The 27859-nt window shown below is 40.2% G+C and overlaps 1 protein-coding gene across 1 annotated transcript; it reads left to right on the forward strand.

The window, feature by feature from the left end:
• The first annotated feature begins 263 nt into the window (after window positions 1-263).
• Window positions 264-27859, forward strand: LOC148832328 (desmoglein-2.1-like). Its single transcript, XM_088918597.1, has 14 exons — window positions 264-517; window positions 7869-7994; window positions 11769-11927; window positions 12188-12329; window positions 13131-13297; window positions 14022-14156; window positions 15252-15437; window positions 16220-16494; window positions 18518-18660; window positions 19204-19425; window positions 20319-20552; window positions 21351-21487; window positions 22629-23000; window positions 23789-27859. The coding sequence occupies exons 1-14, from the start codon at window positions 464-466 to the stop codon at window positions 24971-24973; spliced, it is 3537 nt and encodes a 1178-aa protein (XP_088774723.1). The 5' UTR covers window positions 264-463; the 3' UTR covers window positions 24974-27859.

Raw genomic sequence — 27859 nt, forward strand, 5'->3', positions numbered from 1 at the left:
CGTTTCTAAGATCTCGGTAACGTTCCAACAGGAGTTCATGTACAGTACGTCGATACCTAAAAGCGGTCGAAAGGCTGACTCTATTAAGTGAAAAAACGGTATTTTACAGATCTACTGTGCAATGTAATTCGGGGCTCTAGCCGCGCCGGTGCCGAGCCGGGTAGCAGACCGCAATCCGCGGACACACGTCAGGGAGGGGAGCGCTGGTTTCTTACAGCCAAAGCCCGTTGTCGGAGAAGGGGGATGTCCTCCCCTGTCCGGCCCAGCAGGTTTGGGTGGGGTCTGGCGCTCCCTGACGCACCACCACCCCTCTCTTCCCTGGAACTCGCGGTAAAGGCTAGGCTTTCGAGAAAAGCGTGACATAGGTGGCGTTTTAAACATTCTACAAAGCGGCCAAGTCACAGGTTGTGCCCCGCTGGATTTTTAATCGGAGAAAGGCGCTTTCAAAGAAGACTGATCTGCCATGGCTCGGGTTCCGCAGGCAGGCATCGGCTTGCTGCTGCTCGTAATGTTCCTGGTGAGTTGAGAACGCACCGGCGGGGCTGTTGTTGGTGGGCTTAGTTTTCCGGCTTTCCTCTTCGTGTTCTTCGAAGTGTTTCGGTCAGGGAAACGCTCTAACTACACCGTTTGAAATGTGTGAACTAAAAAAAAGAAGAAGGTGATATTAATGAAAGGGCTCAAAAACTCCTGAAGTACATACAGTAAGCCAGCGTTCGCCATGACCAAGGGCTACCGTGAGACTTTTGTCAGGACCACTTAGGTGTTCAGAATTGCTACAACGATTAGTTTCTTTTGAGGTTATTGTGGGTGTAAAGATGTTTTTTTATTATTACATTTCACTGTGAAAGAACACCTATTTTTAAAAAAAAATTAAAGCGTAGTTCTGTTTCAAATGGAAAATGTTCAGTTTTAGAAAGTGACCTTCTTAATAAGTTACAGTTTGTTTTGCTTCAGAGCGTTCTGGTAGTTACCTTTCTTTCAAGGGCCTTGAATGATAAGTTGATTGAGTGGTTGGTTTATTTATAATTTTTACAGCCGTAGAAACGGGTAATAACCCTGCGGTCTTCCCGCAGTACGGAAGTACTAAGGTAAAGTGTGTTTTTGTTTCGCTCGCTGTTGCACAGAGTGCTCGCTTTTTGACCCCAGGAAAACGTAAAGCTGTGCATCTCTCGTTTTTCTACTCTTTTTGAATAGTACATAATAATAGTAATTAATAAATGTTAATTGTAATGTGTAATACTATCAAAGCTCCCACCTGGATGTGGATAGAGAACTGTACTAATCTGTAGGTTTGACGACTGGGCGTGACGCACTATTACCGAAACCACACTGTTCAAGGACTAGTTTTTGGAGAAAGCAACATATTTGGAATTGTTACGTTAAAAGTGAAAAACATGATGTTAATAGTAATGCAGGATATATAGTAATAGTCATAAAACCTTACACTTTTGAGGAATTGGAAGAAGCGCAGAGACATACTACAAGGAGTGTAAAATGGGAGAAGCAGGTGACTTAATTTAGCTTTTGTTAATGGGGCCGAAGACGAGGAGAAATTTGAAATTTAATTAATTATATAAAACCGTTAAAAATCCATTTTTATTTCAAAACATTCTGTTGATACAGATACTAGGGGCCGTTGAATATTGCAACAAATTACTTCACACGAAGTAACATTAATTTTGTAACGTGACACGGATAATTGTCCTGTTTTGTCTGAAAATAGAATGTTGCGGTTTTTGGAATTTTAGGACAGTGTGGAATAATTAGCTGCATGATCTTCAACTACTGAAAAAATAAAAAAAAGATTCATAAGACCAATGGATTAAAACTAAAAAGTAAAAAATAAAAATAAAAATGTAATATAAGAAAATAGAAGAATGACTCAAGTTTATGCAGCGCAATATTTACTAACTTGGGAAGAATTGTTGACTCTCCCACCCCGAACTAGTTTTCTTAAAAAAGCTTTTAAAAAATAACTATTTAAGTGATCAATTGACTGCAAAATGTCATTCGAAACTTGAAAATTCCGATCATACTCTTTTACATTACTCTTTGAAATATGATGGTTTTTATGTTTTGCACATCCATCCAGTTTATTTAGTAAATGTATCAAGTGCTTTGTTCACAGCTTTCGTACTGTGATGGTGTGTTTGTCTCTGGTTTGTAGTTGAACGAGTCATTCAGAAGAACAGCATTTTGTTAATCCTTTGCTTAAAAACGGCAAACTGAAAGAAGTGACAATGGACAAAAAAAACGAGATGTTGTTTCTGTCAGGACATGTAGTTGCAAGATAAGATTATGACATGCATCTCTGAGGTGTCTGAGTTTCAGTGCAGCCTTTCAAAAGAAACCTACCCAAACTCAGATCAGCATGCTAAAATCTTCAATACAAAGGAAATGTGAAGAAATTATGTAACATTTACGTGGCATATATACTGCAGTGAAAAAATATTTGCTGTTTTTTGAAATGTCAAAAAATGACTGTATTTTTGTGCTTGTGCCTCTGCCTCCGCAAGATCAGTCAAGAAAACTGCAGGCTCTCAAATATAAAACCATCTTAGATTCGCTATTGTATTTTACAGTATTTAACTTATTATTTTCATACAATAAGGAAATTGGAACTAGTTGTTATTGCTTTAAATATATATATATATAAAAATGTTCCTTTGTTCTGTAGATCCAGGTCTGTCTTTGTAAGTAGCTGTGACTCTAGTTTCAGGGAAAATAAAATAATCATTGTTTTTCCTAAATTCCCATTTATCTTCTCATAGCATACGGAAATGTTTGTAAACAATGTCGACATGCTAAATATGATGGATTTCGGTGTTACCTGGTCGTTCTAAGCCCTGGGAAAATTTGATTGGGAAGTTCTTAATCATCGAGCAGTAATGCAGATTACTTGTTGGCTGTGCCATAGATTAAAAGACAGTGGCTGCAAAATGTTTTTTCTAACCTTTTTTTTTTTGACAAGAGTTTAAAAGCGGTAAGGCCTGACATGAATTCCCCTTTGTGCTTGCCTGCCCTGGTTTCCAAAGCTATGATGCCATGAGTGTTAATCACTTGATAAGCAACTTGATAAGGGAGTGTGTGTGCACATGTGTGTGATTGCTGAGGGCGCAGGCTGAGTGCACAGATTAAGGTGTGTCCCTCTCACGGGTTGGATTAAAGACTGTAAGTGGTGATAGCAGTCACAACTTGCATAAGAATTCCGTCTGTATACATTTGTTACTTTTGTGGAGCAGCTGTTCCAGCTGTTCCAGTTTAGTGTACAACATTAGGGCTCAATGATAGTTGGTCATAGACAGTTTACAGTATTATATACTAAAAGGTAATAAAGCCAAAAATGTGTTGTTGTTTCCACTACTTGTACATGTCTTAAATGCCTTTCAGGGAATAAAATATACTCTAAATATTACGTTTTAAGTCTACTGATTTCTTATGTTACCCAACAAAATAAATTCAAGGCCTCCCTAAACCTTTGTATTATTCACCACTGTTAGGCTTCCAGGCTTGGAAACCTAACAGTGATTGTAAGCATATCTTAGATACAGTATCTATCTTATATCTTAAAAGCATATTAACTATTATTTCTTGACCACAACCAGGAATATTTCATACAATCAGTTCTTTTCAGGTGCCCTGAACCACACACCTGTCTTGCACAGTACAAGTACATGATCACCAGCACACCAGTGATGAATGGGACTGAGTAAATAAAAAGACTGCAGTTGTTTATGGTGTTTTAATTGTAGACGAAAAACATCTTCCTGGACTTAAACTTGATGCATGGAGCGGTACAGTGGTGCCATTATGAGCAGCGCTGTGGCCCTGGGTTCAAGTCTGGACCTGGGGTGCTGTCTGTGTGGAGTTTGTGTGTTCTCCCCATGATTGTGTGGGTTTCCTCCAGGTGCTCCGGTTTCCTCCCACAGTCCAAAGACTGTGTGTGAGTGTGTCTGTCTGCCCTGCGATGGACTGGCATCCTGTCCAGGGTGTACCCTGCCTTGTTCCCATTGCTTGCTGGGATAGGCTCCAGCCCCCCACCGACCCTGAGAGAGAAGAGAGAGGTGGTGGTGTGTCATGGAGCGCCAGACCCCACCCAAACCCAAACCTGCACAAGTCTAGCTTTTACCGAGAGTTCCAGAGAAGAGAGAGGTGGTGGTGTGTCATGGAGCGCCAGGCCCCACCCAAACCCATACCTGCACAAGTCTAGCTTTTACCGAGAGTTCCAGAGAAGAGAGAGGTGGTGGTGTGTCATGCAGTGCCAGACCCCACCCAAACCTGCACACACCCACACCAGGGGCAGTTTACCCAGAAGCCAGTTAACCTACCAGTATGTCTTTGGACTGTGGGAGGAAACAGGAGCACCTGAAGGTGGCGGGGGGGAACATGCAAACTCCACACAGATAACACCCCCGGTCCATAATTGCACCCGGGACCCCAGGGCTGTGAGGTAGCAATGCTAACCACTCGGCCACTTTGCCACATCCAGTCATCCATCCATTTTCTGACAGTTTCTTCTAAACCAGTTATAACAACAGACGGCGAAATTCATCATTTTAACGAGAGAGCTAAAAATTGTTTTGTTCCAAAAGAATTATAACAATTTGCCGAATGGTCTACGTCCTAACCTGCTTCCAGCCCCTGGTGCTATCCTCCCCAGACTGTTGTATCTTCCGGGCTGGTTTCCCTGCCTCACTGTCCACTCCAGTTTATCCAGAGTTCAGCTGGTTGCCCTTTGTCCCCCGGGAATAACTCCACCACTCCAGTCCCTCCAATGACTCTTTATCCCTTATCTGATCTGATTCAGAGTGCTGGTTACTCCCTGAGCGCTGTCTCACCCACCCTGCTCCTACACAGGCAGTCTCTTATCTTCCTCCTGCACCATCCCCCCCTCTCTCTGCTCATCCTCTGCGTCCCTGTGTCCTGTCTCCAGAGCCTGCTCACTCTCCACCCTTGACCTTCAGGGGTGGAGCGTGAGCTCCGCTCAGAGATCAGAGCTGAACTGTAGAATGGTTACAGACAAGAAGACGCCCTCCACCTCCAGCCCACCATCCCCTTTGGTAGTAAGTAGCTAATTGACCCTGGGATCTCACCGAGCATTTCTGTGAAAAAGCTAGGGTAGTGGCTTCAACATCATGGCTGGGTAGCTTGTTCCACAGTCCAGCCACGTAAAGAAATCCTCGCGTAAAGAAGCAGAGCAGGGTGACGTGGTGGTAAGTAAGAGACAAGAGATCACTTTATTATCCATATACAATTTCTTTTCGCATACCCCAGCTTGCTCTCCATGAGACATACAGACAGGGAGAGAAGCTAGGGGTCAGAGCACAGGGTCAGCTATTGTACAGCGCCCCTGGAGCAGTTGGGGTTAAGGGCCTTGCTCAGGGGCCCAACGGAGCAGCATTCCTCTGGCGGCTGCAGGATTTGAAATGGCAATCTGCCAGCAGTGTCACCAGTTCGCCCTCCTCTGCGCAGGTTCAGGGTCCTGGGTTTGATTCCAGCATGTGTGAAGTGTGCCTGTTCTCCCTGTGTTCACACTGGTTTTTTAGTTCTTGTGTTTCCTTGCGTCTCTCAAACACACGCGGTTTAGGCTTTATTGGCTCTGCTAAAAATGTACCATTTGTACCAGACGGTTTGAAGGCTATTTCAGGCTTGGAGGGGTTTGTTGAGCTTTCGGATGTCCTGAGAATGTTGGATCCTACTAGTTCTTACTGTTTCATTTTGTTTTGTGCAGCGCCTGTGTTGCTTTTACAGCTTTATGCTGGCATTTCTGTCAGTTTACTGATTTTCTTGGGTGGCTCTTGTACTTACTCATAATATAAGCGTGGTATACATTAAGTCTTCCCGAATCAGTGTGTCTGCTCAGCACATAGATCATTTCTCAGCAGTGACTTCTGATTATGTCATATCATTTGCATATCCACTGTACGGAGGTGCACACAATTTTTATACATCATTTATCTTCAGCTACCATCCACCCAGAAACGTATTGCCTCATAGCTGTACTGTAGTATTTCATGGAAATTTCCTGGAGTCCATCACAAAACCCACAGCTAAATACTTCGCAAAACTTATACTTTTGTTTTCTGTGAAGAATTATTAATCATATGAAATGGCCCAGAAAAATTACGACGTTTTATGGCAACGTTACGAGAAATCAACATCCTTCTCGTAATACTGTGTACCTTTGATTTCTATTTACAAAATGCCTTAGTAAATGATTAGGAGTGCAACATTCAGTTAAGTATTCAAAATGTTTTTTTCTTAACATAATAAAAAAATATGTTTTATAAGTACGGGTAATGCAGTCCCTTGGTTTCTTTAAATTTAAAATGTTTGATGATATATGTTAACTGGAATTTCCCAATTGTGTAATAGTTGTTTCTTTTGTGTATTTCATATGATTTCTTAACGGTACAATGCAAGTTGGTTTTAGTTTGAAATTATTTTTTTGCTTAGTTTTTCTGGCACAAAATGAATAGACTTGCTTGTTACATGACAAATATTGGCACAAAACAGAAATCGACACAAATAGCCGAAGACTTTGGTTATACTGTTGTCTTTTCACATTTTATACTAAATGGGAAACACAGAATGTATATATTTTCAATTTCAGAACTCAGTAAAATATTCAAATGTTATCCTAGGTTTCATGAAAAAGGTGTAGTCTTTGCAGATCTGCACTGACAGTGTTTCTTGGCAGCTGACTTCACACTAATAACCAAATTATCTTGTGGAAGAGTAGTGAGTTACACAGATCAGTGACAACACCATTTCCAATTAATTTGAGAACTTGTTTGGTTTGTGTATCAAAATGATCAAGGCTACCTGCTGATGAGATGCTGGGGGTGAAGTGAGGATAGATCACTTGGCCAGGGGTTCCAGAACATGTCAGTGGAGACGCACTGCCTTTGTTCCACTAATGTGAGAGTGGGCGTCATCATCTTGGTCAAGTTCCTGGACCTGAATGTTTCTGTTGTAGAATACTCTACCTCCTCCTCTTCCATCTCTCCTGACTCTCAGAATGCCGTGTGTCCACTAATACTCTCTTCATCTCCATCGCTCTGTGTTAGTTCAAGTAGGGAGCTGCGTCAGCCTGCGTAGGCTGCAAAGGAACAAGTAAAAGTTTATTCCACGCTGAAAAGAGAAGAAAGGAAACGCAATGTTTTGGCTGTGGAGCCATGTTCGGTTGTGAAGAAGGCTCCTCACACCCCCTCCTCCCCCCTCACACCCGAAGAAGGCTCCACATCCGAAACATTGTGTTTCCCTTCTTCTCTTTTCAGCGTGGAATAAACCTATATTTTTAATAAATTGTGTTACAATTGTATATCATATATATATAAGTGGATAACTTAACTAAGACTTTAATAAATACCAAAAGTAAAAAAAACAAGCAAGTTATAATGTCCTGTATTTAGAGAAAATGCAATTGTATTTAAATGTTCTATTTTCTAATTACATATGTAAATACAGACACACACTTTTATTAGTTTTTGCTTAGGGGAAATTGTACATACTGTGTTAGCTGTGTTTATGTGATTGCAGTTCCATCAGTAGCTCATGACAATGTAGTGTCTTGTACTTAAATTGTTTCTCATTTTCCTAACATTTAGGTGTAAGCAATTAATTACATGGTCCTTTGACATTTTCTTTTTCCTTTCATTTTTGTTTCGGACTTTCCTCTAATTCGAGTTCAGATCTTTTTGAATTCCTCGGCAGAATTTCTGTTGGAAATTGGATTTGGGATAACTAAAATCTAGCCACCGTACAGTTTATATCCGCCGTGATGTGATCTATAACTGACTGCAATGCGAAGACCTGGTAGTGGTTTATATGAATATTTCAGTAATGGACTTCTTTTATATTTAAAGGTTTTCAAAAATCCAGTGGAATCAAAAGAGGAAGTGCAACTGCAGAGGCGAAAAAGAGAGTGGATCATTCCTCCTGTCAAAATCCCAGAGAATGAGGACTACACAAAGAGAGAATATATTGCCAAAGTGAGTCTCTGTTTATTTTCATTGATAACCTTACAACGCTATTCTTTCATTTGACCTGATTTAAGAGTAACAAGTAAGAATGGGAGCACTGTCAATATAGACTACTCGATAATGGCCCCTGCCCCCGTGAATGTTTAAATATTTTGTCTAGTGGTTATCGGTCACGACCATACTTTATCTACCCCTAGCCTGTGCCTTCTGCATTTTTTCAAATTTTTTCAAATTATGATTGAAACATTCAGTTCAAGTAGGGAGCTGCGTCAGCATGCGTAGACCACAAAGGAACAAGTAAAGGTTTATTCCCTGCCTGAAAAAGAAACACAATGTACTTGTGGACATCTGAAGAAGGCTCCGCAGCCGGAACGGGGCCTATCTCAGCAAGCAGCGAGCACAAGGCAGGCTACACCCTGGACAGAACGCCAGTCCATCACAGGACACACACAGACACAAAGAAAGACATGCACATACACTCCCACCAGAGCCAGTTTTCCTATAGGCAAATTAACCTACCAAGCATGTCTTTGGACTGTTGGATTAAACCGGAAATCCCAGAGGATACACCCATTTGAACACAGGAGAACATACAGACTCCACACAGATAGTCCCCAAGGTCCAGGATTGAACCTGGGGTACCAGCGCTGTAAGGCAGCAATGCTTACCACTGCATCTGTTCAGTACTACGAGTGGTAGGTCTGTATAAGCCTTGCATACTCCAGGGAGTGGGTATACTTTTATACAGATGCACTGAAAAAAGAATAACAGAACTGCTTTTATAGTTTACTCTTAGTTTTCCCACAGCACAAAGTCATTTCTTTAGAAGACTGATTTCTCAAATTACTTATTCATACAATTATATATTTTTTCAGTTATTTTAAGGGCAGCAAACATAAAAGTAACATTTAAAATTAATTACATTTCTGTTTCTTATAAAATAAAGGAATATAGTGTTACTTTCATGATGAAATCCTTTATTATGATAGAGGAAATTTAGTTTTTATTACATTTTGTATTTTCAGTGGCCCTTTGGTTCAGATAAAAGTGCTTAAAAATGAATTTTGGCCTGTAATCCTTGGTTTTGATTTGTGCAGTTGCAGATTCTCAAAGTTTGTGGATTTCTTTTAGCAGGGAGAAAAAATACTTTCTCAAACAGACACAAAGCCCTCAGGTTAACTAGCATGTGTTAATGGCATAACAAGGCCAAACTTGGATAATGTGCTGTGTTCAAAAATATAAAATAGATCTTCAGCAAGAATGTGTACACTTTAATTCCAAAATACAGAGCTGGAGACTAGTTTCTCCAGTGACTCCTATTGCTCCAGTGATGTTCAGCAATAATTAAAGAGTTAATTATTAATTTGGAAAATGTCAAATGAAAAATGTAAGTTTGCAACCACGGCAGTCTTGTTTTTTAAAATGTGTTTTATGGATAGCCATAGCGAGACAGTGGTGCCCTTCTCTCTGCTTTTTTAATATTCTAATTTAAAATCAATTACAGAGGTCATCTAACATGAATGACGTGTTAGAGCCTCATTACTCGAAAAGTAACTCTGGCATTACGGAGAGCAACATATCTGAAGAAGCTATTCATTTCACGACACCCGAGAGCTTTCAATAAAAACTTTGCAGGGCTCATTTCATGGCGCTAAGAGCCAGATGGTAACTCTAACTGAATGGAGAGATCTTGCAAGGTGGTGGAAGAAAGCAGATGGCAGTTGAATAGCATATAATTGAAAGTAGTTTATGGGCTAGAGGAGTGGAAAGCTGGATTACGCAGACATGAGTCATCAAATACAGACTCTGGTGTGCTTGACAAACGCACAAGCAACTCCAAAGGCTTCAATGCTTATTCCACATTTTGAGAACCTGTGGTCTCAACTGATTGGATCTTAAAACCACAGCCTACTTTACTAGTCTTAGTTGTGTTACTTTTGAGCAATTTGTGATATTGCCTGAACTTGAATTTGGATGAATCTCATCACAAAACGCATTCGGTGGGTTTGTAAAAGCCGTCACGCAAGTAATATCACTTATTATTACTTATTATAAACCAAACCACTATAAAATGTAGACTGGACTGGGAGTCTTAATTCTGTATTCTATATTGGAGACCTTCTGGTTTATAAAGAGATTTCCGAAGATGTTTTTGATCCATTTAACAAACTATTTTTATATCTGTAGTGGACACCTCTGTTGCTGATAGACTGCAGAGTGTTGATGACTTTATTCCAAAGGAATCTTTGACTGCTTTAAACTGACCTCTTGCTTAAGTGAGACATTTTTCAGGGTGACCTATTGCGCCTGATGGACTGTGCCTCCCTAGAGACAAACTGCCCCCCTCTTGATTGTGTAGTATCATGCAAGCAGTCATTTGAAATAAGATGATGAACAAGCAATCGTTCAGGATAAATTTGTAACAATGACCCCAGAAAAGCTGTTTGTTGGTAGTGTGACCATAAAAGGGGATATTGCTTAATGTAGCTAATACTGTTGGATTTTTTAAAATTGTATTAAATTTGTACAAAAAACAAATCTGCTTAACATCTAAAAGCTCAACATTATTTTTTTCTGGGTTTTTTTAAATACTATATTCAAACACTGTAATAGGTGTATGTTAGCTAGATACAATGATTTAGCCTAGGCACAGTTCTGTGGCATCCTCATGTATTATTGCAAAAATCTAAACATTGTGCTTGAATTGACAGGAAACATGACTGTGTTCAAAATGGTAGATCAGCAGGTACAGCAGTGTATGCAGAATGCACTGTTTCTTTAAAAATCCAGTTCTTTAAAAATCAGTCTGAGCTGAGCCCCATCACTTTTAAAGCAAATCATACACAAATAAGTAAACAGAACTTAATCGTGAAAATGCATGGGAGTAGGCCCTCTCTGGCACACCTGACATCTGGTTAGGAAGTTTGCATTCGCTCACAGGTCTGTCAGGATTCCCGGACTCTGCTTTTGTGGGCTGGTGTTGGACACTGACTCTCAGGAGCTGGAGTCACATCAGGAGATGTCTGAATTTTTTGCCATTTGGGAAACACTGTTTTCATGCATGTCATTCCTTAGAAAGATTTTTAACAAGGTTGGGGCTGATGCATCAAATGTGATATTACCCATTGATTGTAAATTCACTGTAACCACCAGTGTCAGATAAAAAGTTTCACTAAGTTGAAAATAAAAATACTGGCCTTTTGGGACAAGTGATCAAGCTGCATTTTAGCTCTGACATTTGTGTTGATCCTTTTCCATGGGGAATCAGTTAAATAGTTGAGGGAAATTTTTTTTAAAGCTAAAACGGCAAACGATTAGTTATATAAGCATAGTAGAAAACTGATTCTGTGGAATTCCCAGGGTGTCCGTCACACCCAGGGTTGATCATGGCCCAACAGCATTTTGTTTCTCACATTACCATGTCTCATCACTCTGCCGTTTTATTGTGGGCAACGAAATGCAGATGCAAAGTGTGGAAATTCGTTTTAATAAATGACATTTATTCATCTTTAATTCATGATTTGAATTGGGATCTTGCCATCCAAGCTGTGGCAGACCCACAGGATATCCTTCCTTGTGCTTGTTGTGCGCCAGGTTAGGCTTCAGCTCTGCCGAGACCCTGTGCGGGATAAAGGGTTTTGAAAATGGATGGATAGATCTTACCAGTGTTCATAGAAGGTATTATAGTAGACGTCAACAGTACAAGCTCTGAGTGAATTACTGGTGATCTTTGTAACATGTTGTAACCCTTAACTGAATCTATAAATATTCTTTTTTTTTTAGATTCGTTCTGACCACGAGACTCCTACACGCCGAGTGACGTATGAAATTAAAGGGAAAGGAGCTGATCAAGAACCTTTCAATGTCTTTATTGTTGATAGGAACAATGGCAATATTAGAGTCACAGCCATCCTGGACAGAGAGCAAATTGCAGTTTACAATGTAAGTGTGCTTTTGCAGGTAAAAACGGTATATTCCTTACTTTACACGGACATTCATCGTCATGTAAGCTATTGCCAGCTCAGTAACATAGCAGATGTTTATAAGTGTAATATACCTATCGCACAGCTTTGTAATGTAATGGACAGAACATTTTCACTGTCACCGCTTTGTAATGAACAGACGTTTCTAGTGTTTTACTGCTTTATAACGTGATGAATGTAGCATTTTCAATATGTTCATGTTGGTGTTGTCCTTTTCAGCTCACCGGAATTGCAAAAGACATGTCCGGAAATGAAGTGGAAAAGGACATTGTACTTCGTATTTCCGTTGAAGACAAAAATGATTGTCTCCCTGTGTTTAAAATGAATCAGATCGGAGAAATTCATGAACTCAGTCCAAAAGGCAAATCTTTAGTCTTTCTTTTACTTTTACCCTCTTGTTTCCCAATCCAGGATCTAATCTTTACTCCAGCACAGTCCCTTGCACACTTCAAACATGTACAGGAATTCACTGTCCACAGTCTGTCAGTGGACTATCCCTGCTGTCACCTTATATGTGAGCAGCACTGGAGACGTTAATTCAGAAATGGTGTCACAGATCTCATTGATATGTATTAGTGAATAAAAATAAATCTAATAGTTATTTTAATAGTAGATTAAACCAGTATAGGGTCTCATTCAGAGTGTAAGTTTTAAAACGGTAATTCTGTACATCTGTAGTGCTAGTCTGGACTATTTCATTAGCCCACCCGACGCCCTATCTTAGAGAAATGAATAAGAGCACGAGAAAGATTACAAACAAGTGGCGCCCATTAATTTTATCTGTTTCGTTGGGTTGGTAGTCTGCTGATCTGAGGCTGTCGTTTGGTCATTTTGCGATTGTGGCACAGCAGCCAGATGCCAACGCGTTTGCCATGTGACACACTCATTCATCCCTCACGTCTACATAATACACATTTTGTTAGAGTATTGAAAACTGCGCTCTCAGTTTGGTACAGGCAGGCACCTGCCTTTTGAATGCATTATTGACACACGAAAGGATAACCGTTTTGAGTCGCTGAAGGCTTGAAAAAGTTAAAAAATCAAAATTGCCTACTGTATGCTTTTGGAAAACATGCTTGCGCTATCTACATAGATAAAACATGTGTCTGATTTTCATTTAGTTTTGGTGAAACACTATTTGCTCATAAGATGTTTGTTTTAGGTACCAGTGTCATGCAAGTAATTGCTACAGATAACGATGACCCTGCTACTATCAATGTGGTGATTAAATACAGCATCTTGAGCCAGTCCCCACCAGATCAAGTGATGTTTGAAATAAATGAAACAACAGGCATGATTTATGTTAAAAAACCTACCCTTGATAGAGAAGTAAGTGTTGTCTTCTTATTCCTTAAGTTGTTTGTGGATTCATGTTTTAAATTATTTGTTTAAATCCTTAATGTTATAATTTAATTATCCACATACTAGTCCCAGTAACACAGCCCTCAACACGAACACTAACAAAAAGGAAGGATAAACACAAAATCCTTTGTTGCCTATCAAACTACTGTATGTACAGCATTTGGACTTTTCTGCTCATATCAGTAGAGATATATACAAGCAATGTAAAAGCACTTTAGTGTTAGGACTTACTGGTAATTAATGCACATTTTAGTTTGGTGTCTTTTCGATACCTGATGCTCCGATGATTTAAAGCATGTTTAATACACATTGGTGGCTTTGTCGGTAGAACATGTGTTATGCTTGACAGAACCCTGTACAGTGTGTACAGTGCAGTATCCTAACAGAATGAACTGAACACCCCAGGCATAAATGCTCAACTGTTTGAGTGAGTGAGATACAAATTGATTATTAATAATTTCACATGGCTTTGACAGTAGAAGTGGTTGTAATGCAAAATATACCCAGATTGGAGAGTAAGTGGTGTCAGGTTTGGCAGGTTGTAAATTGGAAGATAAGAACGCCTCCACCCACCCCCTCCCCCCCCTCCAGATTTTCTCCACGGTGAATATTAGGAAGTGGATGAAGTGAGTGATGGGGACACGTATGAGACAAATATATATTGGTATGATTTTTGTTTTATGCTTTATAGGTCCAAGATACCTATACTTTAATTGTACAAGGTACCGACATGAATGGAGCCATCAATGGCAACACTGGAACGGGAAGTGTTGTAATTAAAATCCTAGATGTCAACGATAATGTTCCTACGCTGGAGAAAGAAGAGGTAAAATACATTTTAAGAGGTAGTTTGTTATTGAGTAAACTATGTAGCTTGTATGCGGTAACTGTGTCTGAACGTTAACATTTTGCAATTATAGTTCAAGCAGGGAGCTGCATCAGCATGCATAGGCTGCAAAGGAACAAGTAAAGATTTACTCCATGCTGAAAATAGAAGAAAGAAAAGGCAACATTTCGGCTGTGGAGCCTTCTTCACCCAAAAATGTCCGAAGAAGGCTCCACAGCCGATATGTTGTGTCTCTTTTCTTCTCTTTTCAGCATGGAATGAACCTTTCCGTGTTCATTTTGCAATTGTTTGATTTGTTTTTCAAAACGTTTTGACCACGGTTGAATGAAATGCTTAATATTAGGGTTTTACACTTTTGAAGAGATCCCATGTTCTTCATTGATGGATAAACAGCGCCCTCTAGAGCACAGTATTTCATCACTGTGGCATCCTACTAGACAAGTGTATGGGAACTTCTAACATGAGACAGTATTGCCATCTACTGGTTCACTCCCTGTGTGTAATTCTGCAGTGGTAGATTTTGTGTAGTTCTGTATCTGTTATTTTTCCAAACATCAGGTATAACAATGATACAGTATACAATAGGAAATTTTAGCATGCAAGTTTCAAAATGTGATATTCTGAAAATTAAAAACTACCTAATTTTACAATTCTGTAAATGCATGCATAATTTGCATTCTTCCTCTTAATTTTACTGTTTCAATAATTATGAGTATATGTAATTAATGCTTTTTTATTAAGTTTCTTTCTTGATTTCATGATTGTGAGCTATTTAATTAATAATTTCATATGACTGAGGTAGGACTAAACGTTAGTAAAGGTATATGTTTTTAATTGTCATATTTGGAGATAATTTCAGGAGTTTATCTTCATCCTGTGACTTTTTAGTAGCTGTAGTGGGAACATTCTGTGTAGATTCAGAAAGGAAAAGAGAATTTTCCATAGTCAGAAATAAAAACAGTAAAGTTATTCCTTTACCTTGCATTACCTTGCATTCTGTTCTGGTGGTTTGCTGTCACTACCAGTAACTACTTATTTAAAGGCTAATGTCGCTCTCCTGTTTTTTTCTTTCAGTATGCTGGCAGTGTGGAAGAAAATACAGAAAATGTTGAAATCATGAGGATAAAGGCCTTGGATAAAGATCTAGAATTCACAGAAAACTGGGAGGCAGTGTTTGACATTGTGTCAGGAAACGAAGGAGGCTACTTCAGTATCGTGACCAACTCTAAAACTAATGAAGGAATCTTAATGCTGCATAAGGTACAGTATAGACAATCATTTCAGATACACCATTTTTATTTTCTGATTGTAAGCGAAGGACAAATTAACTTCACGTTCTTGTTGTGCTCGTTTGCAGTTCTTCTTCAGGAAGGTTCTTGACCGGTGTCTGTGTCTGCTCCTTCCATCTTCTGTTTCTAATCCGCTTCATTTCTTTGTATTCGTTTTATCTCCTGTCTTTTGTTTGAAGTGTTGTTTTTTTTTACTTTCCCTTTAACGTTCTTTGAGAAGATGCTTTTGAATTTAAAGGTACTAGATAAAACAAGGGGCTTTTCTTATTGTTATTTCCCGACCTGGGCTCCTGCTTATAGCTCCAGTTGCTGGCTGTGGTCTGCGCTGGGGAGGGGAGTTTGACTGGGGTAGTACTCTAGTCAAATGGCAATGCAGGTATCCATAAGCCAGCTCAGAGATAACAGAAACCTCCCGTGAGGTACAAGGGCAATAATCATGTCTGACTCCATGTGAATAGAGACTGTGTTCTGCCTTTCTCACTTTTAAAACGGAGAGTGTTCAGAACATTACCATAGGGATATTTGGCTATTTGTAGTTATTTATAATAGATATTTAATATTAGATATTAAGATATTAGGTTTTATAAGATTAAGATTTTTGCTTTCCATAACTGACAGGTTCTGCTTTATGCAGAAATCTCTATTATGTAAATAAGTGTATTTCACAAAATTGTCACTTATGTAACTGGTTCTGTATTTCACATGTATATATGATTTATTCTTGTTTGTTTCTTCCCTGCTTTGAATCTGTAGGCACTAGATTATGAAGAAATGCAAAATCTCGAGCTTGGAGTGGCTGTGAGGAACAAGGCAGCTTTTCATGGCTCTGCTGCATCAGCATATAGTTCATCGATGAAAACCTATCCCATTAAAATTCAAGTGAAAAACCAGCCCGAGGGGCCCAGGTTTAATCCAAAGGTGAAGGCTATCTCCATTTCCGAGGAGAGCAAAAAAGTGATGATCAATACTGTGATCGCGAAATATCCAGCTGTCGATGGAGATACCGGAAAACCAGCTGAAAGAGTCAGGTTGGTAGAGATCCCTTGCTTTTAAGTAACGATTTCCTTTTGAGTACTGTGAAATGAGAAGGATTCTAATATTTATCACGGAAAAAGAAGACTTATTCTTGTCTTAAAATACTTAGAAAATCGTTAATAGGAACAGTTATTCCATGTTGAAAGGGGAGAAGAGAGACAATGTTTCAGCCTTTTCTTTTCCTTTCAGCCTGGAATAAACTTTTACCTGCTTCCTTGCAGCCTGTGCATGCTGACGCAGCCACCTGCTTGAACTGCTTTACTTTATATCCGCTTTAACCCCTGTTTATACCCTTGGACGTGTCTCCCTGTAAACCTTGATTCCTGTATGTTGGCTCAAGGCTTACAATTTGCATGCTGTTGTCCAGCTGCAGGAAAAAAGTATTGGAACTGTTCACAGGCTACAAAAAGGAGGAAGCATGGGGGTTTTGGTGGTGTAGGTTGCATGGGCATCAGTGTGCCATTAACAATAGCCTGCTTTGTACAGCTGAACAGTATCAGAGGATTCACCTGGAGAAAAATCATCAATCATCCAGGCTGAAATAACCCAAGGGTCTGCTTTAGAATTGTGCTATTTTTCAAATAGTAGTCAAAATAAGAAATTGTAAAAAATATTATAGCAGTAGCACAAAGTATGTGACTGGATACCTGCCAAACGTGTGTGCGTGTACAGTATGTAGCACAAGTCAAGTGTCACATTCTTATCACATCAGAATACAGGGTGAACTCCAGTCTGGTTTCCCAGCAGTCAGACAGAGTGAAAGCAGTTGCCTAAGGAGAGAAACTAGAGTTAATAGACTGGTTCCAAGTTTTGCCCAGATTGTTTATACTGAATAAGACCAAGTGAACAGAAGGCAAGTCAATTATTATTGTTTCCTTAGCAGAAAAAAACACTGAAAAATTTAAGAAATATACAGTCAGTATATGAGTCAGTACAGCAGTGAAAACAATCTTTAGTTGGAAAATTTACCTACTCATGGTGTTCAGTAAGTGGATAGACAGATTAGAGCTTTTGGAACTTTAGTATTTTTCCTAAACTCAGGCAGTGAGAAAATATTGGTATCACTTGCTTATTATTACTACTTGTTTCTGACCAATTCCACAGCAACTTCAGGCACTGTCTATGTCTCTTATTCACAGTTGAATTTTTGGCAGGTTTTTACAGTAGGTGCCATAGTAATAACATCACCAGAACGACTCATTAACAAGAATATTGACTTTTAAAACCTTTGGAACAAAGCCATCAGAGTGGCATAAATCTATCATTCTATCAGTCTATCGTAGTTAATATATATTAAAACATTTACAGCTCTAAAACTTACTTGGTTTACAATGACCTTTGATAATTCTGTAGAAGTACAGCACAGCACCAGTTGATTTTTTAGATTGGCCATCTAGTTCATTTATAGAATAACTTTTATTTATAGATTTTCCATTCTTTCAGTTAAAGCCAAACATATAATATAGAATATTTGCAAGTTAGGTGTCACGAAGCAGTTCTTTCCGGGCCCTATGCAGACGACGCGATCCGGAATAGTGAAGATACACGAGGGAAAAAGTCATGCAGGAAAGGGTCAGGATACAGGGGGGCGTGTCTGAGGTGAGCAGGTGTCCTGGGGAAGTGAGTCCGGGCGAACAAACAAAGCCAAAGTCCAAACGGGGAATCCAAACGGAAGAGTAGAGTCCAAAGCCAGGAGATCCATCCAAGGGTTAAAACCATGAGCCGGGTCGGGACCGGCGGGGCAGGGGATCAGGAACAGCAAGTTAAAACCATAACGGATCCAGACGCAGCAGGACCCCGGGCTCTCACGAAGCAGAGTTCAATGAGGAACCCGAAGTGAGGTCTGCGTCTGGCTTTTAAGGGGGAGCGGGAATAGGGAACAGGTGCAGACAATGGGAGAAAACAAGGAAGGGCTGGAGCGCCCTTAAGAGGAGGGGTTAGCGATCGTGACATTAGGGAAGCACTATGGTCCACACTGTATAGAAAATGTGACTAATCAAGATGTTGTTGTTACAGATATGCTAAAGGACTTGATCCCGACAACTGGCTGACAATTGATGAAAAGACGGCAGAGATCAAACTGAACAAGCTGCCGGACCGGGAGTCTAAATACTTGACTAATGGCACATACTATGCAAAAATCTTGGTTATGACTGAAGGTAACTAAAAATTCATGGTCGAGTAAAAACAGTAATGTACTCATTTTGAAATATACCTTATAAAATAAGTAAATCAGTTTCTGGAGCTGATCGTGTGGTGTGCACCATTTGTTTTTCTTCTGGCCTGACTCTTAAATGGCAAATTCAAGGTGAAGAAGGGACGGTTTTCATTCACAGTAGTACCATTGTTGTAGTAAATTCATCATAATTAAAAAGGAGATTACTTTTACTCAAAAATTCTGAAATTGAACTTTTTGACATTTGCATAAGAAACCATTGAAAATGATAAGTTTACAAACATGTAGAGTCTAGACACATTTTCCTTGTTTGGTTGCTTAAAGATCTAAAAATCCAATGACATTGTTTCTAAAACGATCTGATAAAATGATAACAATTTTATGGCATTTCTTCTGACGTTTCTAATGATGGGGAGTTACATTACTTTAAGCACGGGGAGTTGCAGGATTTACAAACCACTACAAATTATGAATTTTAGTGCATTATTCCTTTAAAAAATAGTTAAACCATCGTTTTGTTTTCTAGATATGCCTTCCAAAACCGCCACTGGTACGATTGCTCTCCAGGTGGAAGACTCCAATGACCACTGTCCAGTTCTGACCAGTACCTCCCAGGTTCTGTGTACCGAGAGCAGAGCTGTGGTTGTCACAGCTGAGGATGGAGATGCTGATCCCAATGGGCCTCCCTTTGAGTTTGAAATCATTCCTGAAGGTACCAAGGGCACGTGGAGAGCTGAAAAACTCAACGGTGAGGATTGGCTTTGCAAGAAGTCTTGTTTTGCTTCAAAAGCATATCCAAAGGGAAAAGGGTGTAATCTAAAAAGCAGTTGTATTTTTTCATCATCTGCAGACACAGATGCTCTGGTGTCCTCCATCAGTTATTTACCAGTTTGTTACGTGTAATAAATATAATTAAAGTGTACTTAATTTCACTGTCTCTTGTGACTTATATTGAATTTAGAATAAGTAGTTAAGATTTGTTGGGAATTAAATAAAGTGAGATTGAAAGTATGAATAGTAGTTCTGCTTTTACAGTAAAACCTTGATCTCCGCAAGTTCCATACTTGAGATTTCACCTGTTCGCGCAAAATTATTAGTGACCACTATTTCCACATGTGCAGAAGGAGAGTAAGTCTGGATGCACTGCTTCACTCAGCCTGCACTGTTCTCTGGTAAAGGCATAACATAATGATTTTTGAAAGAAAGAGATTCAGACAAATTGCAAGAACAGCAGAGTGAATTCATTGGCTGGGAAGGGAGTAAATATGCTTAATTTATTTTCTTGTCAGTTATTACCATGCGGTCATCAACATAATTAAAGTATAGCAGTGCTGCATTTATAATAATAAAAACAAGATGTCAAAAGTAAAGAAGATGTACTGTACTAAAAATGTAAAAATGTAGCTTTCTCTCAAGCATTCCGTTTGTCCCAACCAAGCTGATGTTTGGATCCCTAATGGTTCAGACATGAACAAAAGGGTTACAGCACTTCACTGCTTCACTCTTCACTGAGCGAATGGAGGGAATGTATCTGCCCCTCTGTTCTAAGGCAAATAATCATCATCAGATTATTTTCTGATCAGGACAGGTGTGTGTGTGTGTGTATATAAAATTAACAGAATTTTATTTTTCCTCTTTAAGGCACCACTGCAATCCTGCGAGCCCAGGACAACCTGTGGCCTGGCTCATATGAAGTCGCTGTGGAGGTGAAAGACCAACAAGGACTATCCTGTCCTGATAAGCAGGTTGTAAAGGTAGATGTCTGCACCTGTGACAAGGAACAGACTGCCTGTGTCAGTGCAAGGAAAACAACAGGGGCTGAACTTGGAGCAGCAGGCCTTGGACTGCTAATCCTCGGATTCTTGATGATGCTGTGTAAGTGCACCTTAGTGCTCTAGTACACTACTCCCAGCAGACAAGCAGACAGAGGTTTGCCTACACTTCTACACTTCCTCAAGTATCAGCGCTGCACAGTACATGTAGATGTAAAAGAGTAAGTGTAACCCCCCACCCATCCAGGGTTGAACCTGGATTTAATTTGTGAGACCTGGACAAGCAGCTTTTTGGAAGAGGTATGCAACTCAGTTAGCACTGCAGATTAATCAGTCAGATGCAACTGTCCCACACCACTTATATATGTATGAAAGCTGTTAGCTTTTTTTCTCGTATAGAAGTATTTAAAACCTAAAACATAAAATGGTCCAGATGTTTTGGTCTGTGTCTCCAAGCTGCTTTCAGGCCATTAGAACAAACTCTAAAAGGATTGTAAGGTTTGGGTGGAGGGGGCATTCCATGGTAACCTTGGTGTGTTCATATTACTTGATTTCTCTGATCTTTCACTTCAGGTCTTGTGTACTGAACTAAGTTGTGCTGGAGTAAATGATGTTTTGTGTAAAGCAAGAATGTAGAATAAAGTGAAATCTAATTGTATATTATTTTAACATTAAATTAAGGCTAAATTTACATATTGCAGAACATATGCATCTGCTCTCTGGAAGATAAGCTCAAATCTAGGGCTGTTTGACTGAAAGCTTTATAGAATATCTTTCATGTTGTAATACGTTCGTAACATTTTAAAACACACTGTTAAGTTGCCTGTCTAAACAGTTAAGATTCTTTAGAATTTTGCCTACATTTTTAGTAGTAATTTTTAATAATATGGCTTCTCAACAGTGGTGCCTCTGCTGCTGCTGTTCTGCTCGTGTGGCGGGCTTGGGGTCGGGGGCAAAGGAGGGGCTTTTCTTGACATGCCTTTTGACACCAAAGAGCATTTGATTGCTTATCACACAGAAGGACAAGGCGAAGACAAGGTAAGCTGTTATCTATTAATTTACTTAATTGTATTGATGCAAATTTAGTAAAATAACACAATGGCATTAAAGCCCAGTTTTAACTGAACCCGTATTTATAGTTTAAGGCATATTTGCACTACGCTGTTCTTTGCCAAATTACTGGAATTATAGGTGACATTTCATGGTCGCTCCTTTGGTTTCTATTAACTCATTTGAACTTCATGCTTTTAGTATAGTTTTGCCTGTTAGATTTTTGATTGGATATCAAAATTGTGTTTTTAAAAAGATACCAGTTTAATCATATGGGAAAATTTAAATCGTAAAATATAAAAGTCATTGCGGTGAATTTTTTTTGTACTGCACTGCTTTTTCTCCTTCACCAAATTAAGTAATTAACCTCAATGAACGATTTCTCAATTGTTGAGAAATTGAGTAATTTACCTCGATTTCTCCTGAACATTGCTGTTTTTTTTCCCGTTATCAATTAGCAGATGTAAACTTTTAGATTCTCCACCAGAGTTGACAGTTAAAAGATTCATTGAGATTCGTGCCAAGTACAATATTATTAAACACGTGCAGGACTAGAGAGCGGCACGTCCAATGATCAAGCAGTTGAACCAGTTAGGATGAGGTGGAACAGATGCTGGAGGTCATCTAGTCTTCTGTGAATGGAGCAAAAACGCTCCAGAGGCAGGCATACAAATTACATAAATAATACCTGTAAAATAAACCCATTATACATGCATGTCAGTGAATTGGCTTTGTAATTAATATAATCATATGCAAATATAATTCATTTTTACCAGATGCAGGACACACAGTTTGCCATGTTTTGACAGCTATAGGTCAGTTTACTTCAATCAGGACTTTTTCAGAGAGTCCTTGACGTCTGAGAGGAGTGTTTGTCAGCAAGAGCTGCACCTCTTCTGATCAGTACTGACACGCCTGAGGGCACCATGTGTCAGTACTGTGATCGGGCATGCCTGGTCTTTCTCTCTTCTCCTGCTGGAGATCAGTGCCATCTCTCGGTTGTAGGTTGACCGAAGAATAATTGATCTAGAATCAGTGTAATAGATGTAGCCTTGATTAAGTCTGAAATGCGCAGTAACACCACAGTCCAATTCTTATTTTCATTTTTCTCCGTGTTCGGCCCACTTAGGCAGTTCCCCTTCTTACTGCCCCTGTGCAGATGAGTGCTGGAGGATATCAAGTCAGCAGTGGACTGATGACAGCAGGGGCAGGGGCAATGACAGGGGCAGGAGCAGGAGCAATGGCAATGACAGGGGCAGGAGCAGGAGGAATGGCAATGGCTGGGGCAGGAGCAACCATTTCTACAAAGGAGTACATGATGGCGGTTAACAATGCCCAGGCGTCTCGGTACAGCTTCTACGCTGGAGGCGGTAGCCGGCACGAAGGAGACATGATGTACAGGGGTAATTCACATGCCTTCACCTCAGGGTTTGAGTCTCGCGAGACTGCCTACGACGGCATGGCACTTCCGGAAGGTTATCTGGAGGAATACTACATGAAGGTAATTGACATACTGTCCTTAATATCTGTGGGGCAAAAATGCTGTTTTTTTAAGTGTGTGTGTTTGTGGGGGGGCTTTTACATTTACAACAGTGGGAAGACTTGAGATTCAAGGGGAACTTGGAGTCTCTGTTGCGCATCACCAACATTGGGACTCTGATGTCCCAAATCTCCATCTTCTTCTGTATAGCGCTGTAGATCAGTCCTGCCAGCAAATACAGGGAGTATTATTTATATATTTGCTGTGTGCTGTGTAGCGCAACCTCCGAAGACCTCAGAAAAACTTACTGATGGTCATCAGTTTGGAGAGAATTATAAAACCATTTCTAAGGCTTTGGTGACCCATACAGTACTGTATGTGCACTGACAGATAGTCTACCGAGGAGCACTCGTTCTACCTAAATCTATCAAAGAACAAACACGTAGCATATCAATGAAGTTGTAAAGAACCCAAGAAAGTGATGGCTCGTTACAGAGTTTCCTTCTGTGCATAAAAATGGGATGACCAGGCCTACCTCAAGATACACAGTGGAATGACCAGGCTGGCATTGGTCATCCATATATGCTGATGGACATGAAATCGGGCGCATTTTCTTACCGTATACGAGGCTTTCTATAATGAATATGAACCAGCCAGCAATCACGGGTATGTGAGCTGTAAAATATTTTAAATGCCACTTGTGCGCATGCGTGATGTGTGTAGTGGAACATGTACAGTATGTACTGCATATATTGAAAACTATTGATGATATCCAACCATTGATCATATCTCTCCTTTTTGTGCCGTAGAAGTCAATGTACATGGCAGAGGAAGACCAGATTCAGAAAGATGGCTTACTGATTTATGACTTTGAAGGACGAGAATCCCCTGTGGGTTCAGTGGGATGCTGCAGTTTCATTGAAGGAGATAATGATTTGGAGTTCCTGAATGACCTGGGACCCAAGTTTAAGACCCTTGCTGAGATCTGCACGGGTGACAAAATGAAATCAGAAGTTTTGGTCACTCCACCCATGCATACGGTCCAGGATGCAGCTGTAACTCGCACAGAGATCAAGAGAGAAAACACTGTGACAACTGATGTTGTGAGACCTCAGCCCAGCCCAGTTCCTCAGTCCCAGATCCAGCAAAACGTTGTCACTGAGCAGTATTCTTCCACCACTCTCCCAGCCATGCACCTCAGAGAAAATGTCGTAGTTCCCAGTCCCGCATATGTCATCCAACAGCCTGTCTATTACACTACCACCCCAGTGGTTCAATCCACTCGGTACATTGTGGAGCCGCAGGTCCACAACACCGTGCTTGTCTCAGAAAGGCCAGCTGCTCCTAATGTGCAGGGTGTGCTGCTGCTGAATGAAGGCCCAGGCTCTGAGAAGGTCCTGTTTCAGGAGAAGAGAGTGGTGTCTGGCTCTGCTGTGCAGGGCGGAGCGCTGGGTTACCTCCATGGCACCTTGAACAGGAGTGAAATCCCGGGCTCACAGAATGTGGTGTTAGTGGAGAGGAAGGCTGAGTCAGGGCAGTTTGTGCAGGAGGGGATTGCTGGGTCTAATCAAGGAACCATGCACAGGGTTGGACTGCCAGGCTCACAGAATGTGATGTTAGTGGAGAGGAAGGCTGGATCAGGGCAGTTTGTGCAGGAGGGGATTGCTGGGCTTAATCAAGGGGCTGTACACAGGGTTGGACTGCCAGGGTCACAGAATGTGGTGTTTGTGGAGAGGAAGGCAGAATCAGGGCAGCTTATGCAAGACGGGATGGTAGGTTTCAGTCAAGGTACCGGACACAGAGGTGGCCTGTCTGGAGCACAAGGCATGATGATCAAAGAGAAAACAGTATTGTCTAGTGCAGGATCACAAGATGGAATGATGGGGCTGAATGGACGCTCTGTTCAACTGGGTGATGTAACTGGCTCTCAAAAAGTCTATGTGAAGGAGAAGATTGTCTCCTGTGAAAGCGTGCAAGGAACTAGTTCTGGGTAAAACAATTATCTACCTTGAAGATAATTCAGGTTTTCCATTTCGCCTTTACAAACTGTAAGGTTCTTTTTCCTCTGTTGGTGCAAAAGCAAACCAAATTTTTCTTAGAAGCAACATTGCTGCTTGCTGCATAGCTGCGTTAATGTTCAGTGCCTGTGGTTGAAAGTTAAAAGGGCTGTTGTGTTTTAGAGCACATATTTTAAACTTACATGCTGTAAATGTAAATTGCAGGTACTTGTATAAACTGTTGGTTTAAAGGACTTAAAAGGATAGAAAATAAGAGTATTATCAAGTTTGATAAAGTAATGCATGTGTGCAGTATACGTTGGGTAGTGTGTTTTTGTCAGTTATGATTTGCTTTCTGTCCAGTCAGTGACTAGTGTCTCGCCAGGAAAGAGCAGTCCTGGTGTTCTCAGTCCCTGCTTGTGGTCTGGACTTCCAGGACAGACTCGGACAAGCTGCAGCCCTAACTAGCAAAAGAGGCTTTCTGATAGCAGGTGGCTTTGCTTTGAGATCTTTTGAATGTTCCTTATAATTGCTCCTGGTGTATTTGTACTGTATTTGGCGGAGGCTTCCAGGAGGCTTGAAGTACAATTTTAGACACTTGTGTATGGTGAATCGTGCCAAAAGACATTGTTCTTTATTTTTTAAAATTTTTATAATCAAATCATTTGGAATTACGATTTTTATATCGTGACACGTGAATACCAGCACGTCAGGCGATAAAGCTGAAGAGCTGAAGTAAGGACTTTTGTTTTCACATTGCATATAGGAGGGGACCTATTTTATTCACCAATGAAGAGCAGCATCCGCCTGGGTGACGTGTGGTAACCCTTTGTGATGCTGATTAATTACTTCTTGCATTTATGTAGCACTCTCCATCTCAAAAAACCTTGGAGCATTTTACATATGGGAAAGGACCTACAACATCCACCACAGTTGCAGTGCACCCAGCTGAGTGGTATTGCAGGAGCATTGCGCCAGCAGCCCCAGCAGCGCCAGCAGGTAAAGAAGTGAGAAGCTGTTTTAGTGGGTGAATGAAGGGGAAACGTTAGGAAGACTGCATTTCACAAGCCCCCAGTGATCTTTTTCTCGGATCCTGGCTCACACCTCAGTTCACACTTTTAGTTCGCACCTGTAGTGATCAATGGGTTCATTGGGTCATTCAAAGGACAGAAGATATAGAAGCAGCTGCTCCACTAGTTAGGCTTGTTTTGGTTGGCAGAGAAAGTCTCTACCTGAAATCACATCCCCCTTTCAGGATCCCCACTATGCCTATCAAGTAGTAAAGTGAGAAACTACATCACCCTTTGAGATAAAGATGATATGTAGTTAGGCTATTCTATTCAATTCAATTTATTTTTATATAGTGCCTTTCACAACAAGGTTGCCCCAAGGCACTTAACAATGCAAGTGATCATACATGTTGTGAATACAGAACAGGAAAGACCAGAAGACAACAGAGGAGAGGAGCCAAAAACACCTTAGTAAGGAGAAAAAAAACCTCTAGGGGTCCAAGGTCAACTGGCTGCCCAACCCCTTTGGGCATGCTAACATTATACAATTAAAAAAAAGGAATAAATAAATAATGGTATTAATCCATCCATCATGTCTTCTGTATGTCAGTACTCCGTACAGATCTCTGTAGACCAGCAAAATCCTCCTAAACGATAGCTACATCCACGATGTCCCTCTTGGATCCATGGCAATGATGCAGCATCCAACTCAGATGGTGCCCAGCCCGGGAGCCATCTGGACATGTGGGGAGGAGAATAGGATAGTCTGGTCAGAACAGATGTATCTACCTGGTGGGCCAACAGAGAGACACACAGTGGCATGTACAGCAGCACCAGCAGCCATGGTTGCAGCAGGCTATGATGTAAGGTGTGAGTAGGCTAGGCTGAAGTAATAGGTCTTCAGTCTGGACTTGAATACTAGATTGACTCGAATATGGGGTGGGAGACTGTTCCATAAGCTAGGAGCCCTGTAACTAAAGGCTTTACCGCTAACTGTTTTTTTTTATTAAAGATCGTGCAAAAATCAAAGTGAGATTCAGCCATGACACCCAGGATAAAACACTTACATTTTTAAACATTGATATGTTGATTTCAATGAACAAGTAGTCAGGAACTTGGCTACTTAAAGAATAAATTAATCATTTAATGTTCCATCCAGAGTCCCCTCTCTCTCAACTAGGGATTTATTTTGATAAATTCTGTTCCAGAGGCAAGAATGCCCCCACTGATTCTCCAACTCCACTTACACAAATGTCTTGCTTAGCAGCTGAGATCTCGGGGATCAGTTTAGAATGTAGAAATACTGCTGTCGTTTAGTAGAATTACCTCTGTGGTTTCATCTTTTGTTCTATTAAATTGGCTCAAGAATTATTTGATTATATATTTTTATATTTTCAATTGTACGTGGGATCAGGGTTTGTACATACTCGTGATTCATACTATTAATGGACAAAGTTGAATGCACAATTATCTGTAAGCAGTGGTTAAGATTTTTCTCATAAGCAGCATTGAATGTTCTTGTACGTCATAGAATTCTCTTGACAAACTGATGGCAAGGATTATTTTTTATAGTTTTGCTACAATACATTTACAGTATATTTCAATTTTTAAAGTCAAAAGGTAATACAAATAGTGATGAGTATTCTTGTATGACAAATAATACAAAACTGATTGCATGCATGTTTTTATAGGTTGACTACTGTACATTTCTATTTTTAAAATTAAAAAGGTTAAATATTTTAAGCATCTGTAACCTGTCACATGCACTTCAAGTACAAAAGCTCTGTTGTAATTATTTCCTTTTCTATATCTGTGTTCTCTAATCTGTTGATTTATCTTTGGAAAGAGTATCAATAAAAGTTACCATCACAAA

Source organism: Atractosteus spatula, chromosome 6 (genome assembly GCF_055471065.1).
Source record: "Atractosteus spatula isolate fAtrSpa1 chromosome 6, fAtrSpa1.hap1, whole genome shotgun sequence".
In the NCBI taxonomy this organism is placed as follows: domain Eukaryota; kingdom Metazoa; phylum Chordata; class Actinopteri; order Semionotiformes; family Lepisosteidae; genus Atractosteus; species Atractosteus spatula.

Bases quoted from the DNA above. Each gene is read 5' to 3' on its own strand.
- LOC148832328 (XM_088918597.1), top strand. From the start codon at position 464: ATGGCTCGGGTTCCGCAGGCAGGCATCGGCTTGCTGCTGCTCGTAATG. The intron at 11,928-12,187 runs GTAAGTGTGCTT...TGTCCTTTTCAG, and splicing joins AGCAAATTGCAGTTTACAAT to CTCACCGGAATTGCAAAAGA. The intron at 13,298-14,021 runs GTAAGTGTTGTC...TATGCTTTATAG, and splicing joins AACCTACCCTTGATAGAGAA to GTCCAAGATACCTATACTTT.